Genomic DNA, 1,045 nt, shown 5'->3' with positions numbered 1-1,045 from the left:
GGGGGGGGGGGGGGGGGCGTCCGGCCCCGAAAGGTCCGCACCCAAGGCCCTCACCCAAGGCCCGCCTATCCGGGGCATCGCACTGGCGCACCCCGATCGGGGCCCGCGGCAGCCCGGGCCAGAGAGAACAGCCGGCGGGGGCGGGGGGTCTCCCTCGCCCACCATAGCGACCGCCAGCAGCGTTGAATCTTCGCCCCTGCCCCGCCCCTCCCGCCGGTGTAGTCTCTAAAAGTGTCCTCGGCTCCCCTGATCCATCTGTAGGCTGTGCTTGCTCTGGCTCCCACAACGCCCGAAACTCACATTTGGAAAAATCGGGGCCGCCCCCCTCGCCACCCTCAGGGGCTGGCTGCTCTCGCACGCATGCACGCACGCATGCACGCACGCACGCACGCACGCACGCACGCACGCACGCACGCACACAATCCAGCGGGCTATACTTTTGGGTTATCCACTCCGGGGACGCCCTGGCAAGACGCCAACCAGGAACGGCAGGGCCGCAGCGGTCCCCCCTACATAGGGATGCGAAAACATACACCCGTGCATATCCCTCGCACGGCCCGGGAAAAGCGCGGAAATGACCCAAGCCCACTCCTGGAAAAGTGCGCCCGCCGGGCGCATGCAACGGAGCCACGTACAAGGGTCGGCACACACAAATCCTCACGCATATAAATCCGACCATATTCCCGCCTTTGATCGGTTAAAAGGCCCTTGCTCCCCCCCCCCCGGACAGTCTGAGGCCTGTGGATTGGTGGACACCCTCAAGTGGCGGAGAGAGGGAGAAGCTTCGCGGGAGAGATATGCGCGCCCCCCTGGGTTCTGCGCCACCAGCACGCAAGCCTCCCTCCCGGCCATTGACTGGGCAAAACTATGCCCGGAAAGGGTCACGCCCATGAAGGGCCATATCACCCGACAAAGACGAGATCACGAGCAGACGCTTAGGGCCCTATCCAATTTCTCCCCTTCAACCATGTGGATCACCGCGAGGCCGGCGGGGGGAGGAGGCTGCACGGTCTCTGGACACGGAGTGGGAGAGACGGGGGGGGGG

At 65.6% G+C, this 1,045-nt stretch overlaps 1 protein-coding gene across 1 annotated transcript in view; it reads left to right on the top strand.

The window, feature by feature from the left end:
* Nucleotides 1-574: 574 nt before the first annotated feature.
* The window catches only part of H696_00953 (H/ACA ribonucleoprotein complex subunit 4), a gene marked incomplete at both ends in the record, with an annotated part of 3,385 nt that continues 2,914 nt past the window's right edge, over nt 575-1,045 (top strand). Inside the window, one exon of the mRNA XM_009494842.1 lies at nt 575-599. Coding sequence (XP_009493117.1) covers nt 575-599 — 25 coding nt within the window. The remainder of the gene's footprint in view (nt 600-1,045) is intronic.

Source organism: Fonticula alba (genome assembly GCF_000388065.1).
Source record: "Fonticula alba strain ATCC 38817 unplaced genomic scaffold supercont2.1, whole genome shotgun sequence".
In the NCBI taxonomy this organism is placed as follows: Eukaryota; order Rotosphaerida; family Fonticulaceae; genus Fonticula; species Fonticula alba.
The sequence above is the reverse complement of the archived record's forward strand: the minus strand, read 5'-3'. Positions and strand labels throughout refer to the sequence as shown.